This window comes from Chlamydomonas reinhardtii, assembly GCF_000002595.2.
Source record: "Chlamydomonas reinhardtii strain CC-503 cw92 mt+ unplaced genomic scaffold scaffold_26, whole genome shotgun sequence".
In the NCBI taxonomy this organism is placed as follows: domain Eukaryota; kingdom Viridiplantae; phylum Chlorophyta; class Chlorophyceae; order Chlamydomonadales; family Chlamydomonadaceae; genus Chlamydomonas; species Chlamydomonas reinhardtii.
In genome coordinates, this window is record NW_025061539.1 from 43921 (window position 1) to 45134 (window position 1214).

A 1214-nucleotide genomic window follows, 5' to 3' on the forward strand; every position below is an offset into this window, starting at 1 on the left:
GAGGGGGGGGGGGGTGGGGCAGGGAGGTGTGGGGCAAGGGGGGTGTTGTGTGTGTGTGTGTGTGTGTGTGTGTGTGTGTGTGTATGTGTGTGTGTGTGTGTGTGTGTGCGTGTGTGACCTCATGGTGCGGCGGGCAGGGGTGGGGGTGGGGGGGGGGCGAGAGGCAGGGAGGTGTGGGGCAAGGGGGGTAGGGCATTGGAGGGATGGGGGAGAGGGAGGGAGAAGGTGACGGAACGGTAGGGGACAGGCACGTGTGTGTTTGTGTATGTAAAACCCGTCCAACCATCTTTGCAACCCCCCCTCCCACCACCATCACCCCACACCCCCACGCTACTGTACCTGGCTACGCCTTCACTTCTTAAATAATCATGAATGTAACCCCCACCCACCACCCCTACACAGCTGGAGCAAGCCATGTACGAATCACTGACCGCCGCCGCCGCCGCCACTGCCAGCCCCGGCGGCGGCGGCGAGAGAGGCGAGAGAGGCGAGAGAGGCGGCGGCGGCGGCAGCAGAGGCGGCGGCGGTGGTGGCGGTGGTGGCGGCAGGGGCTCCCACGCGCCCGGCCTCAGTCCCGTCCAGCAGGGGCCACAGGGGTCACAGGGGCCGCAGGGGCCACAGGGGCAGGCGCGGCAGCCACAGCCGCAGCCACAGGCGGCGGCGGCGGCGACCGGACCACGGCCGTCGCACTACTCGCAGCCGCGGGTGCGCGAGGGTGACGGCTACACCTCTGACGAGCACCCCGCCGCCGCCGCCGCCGCAGCAGCAGCAGCAGCAGCAGCGCACCGCCACCACCGGGGCCAGCAGCAGCAGCAGCAGCAGCAGCGTGGGGAGGAGCAGCGCGGGGAGGAGCAGCAGCGGGAGCCGCGCCGGGGCCGGGTGGCAGGAGCAGCAGCAGCAGGCGGGGGCGGCGGCGGCGGAGGCGGGGGCGGCCGCCGCTCCGAGCCCGGGCTGACGACGGCGCCCGGCGGCGGTGGCGGCGGCGGCGGCGGCTACGGGCGGCGGCAAGGTAGCGAGCCGCCGCAGCAGCAGCAGCAGCAGCAGCTACAGCCGCAGCAGCCGCGCTCGCCCAGCCTGCTCTTCGGCGGCCTCACGGTTAGCCCCGGCGGTGGCGCTGCTACTGCCCATGCCCGGCCGGCCGCCGGCGCCGCAGGCCGGCCTGCTACAGCCACCGGCGCCGCCGCCGCCGCCGCCGCCGGCGGGGGACGGTACGA

The 1214-nt window shown here is 73.6% G+C and overlaps 1 protein-coding gene across 1 annotated transcript in view; it reads left to right on the forward strand.

The window, feature by feature from the left end:
- CHLRE_26g756897v5 (uncharacterized protein) overlaps window positions 1-1214 on the forward strand; it is a 10602-nt gene that overhangs the window by 2845 nt on the left and 6543 nt on the right. Inside the window, exon 6 of the mRNA XM_043072978.1 lies at window positions 403-1208. Coding sequence (XP_042914098.1) covers window positions 403-1208 — 806 coding nt within the window. The remainder of the gene's footprint in view (window positions 1-402; window positions 1209-1214) is intronic.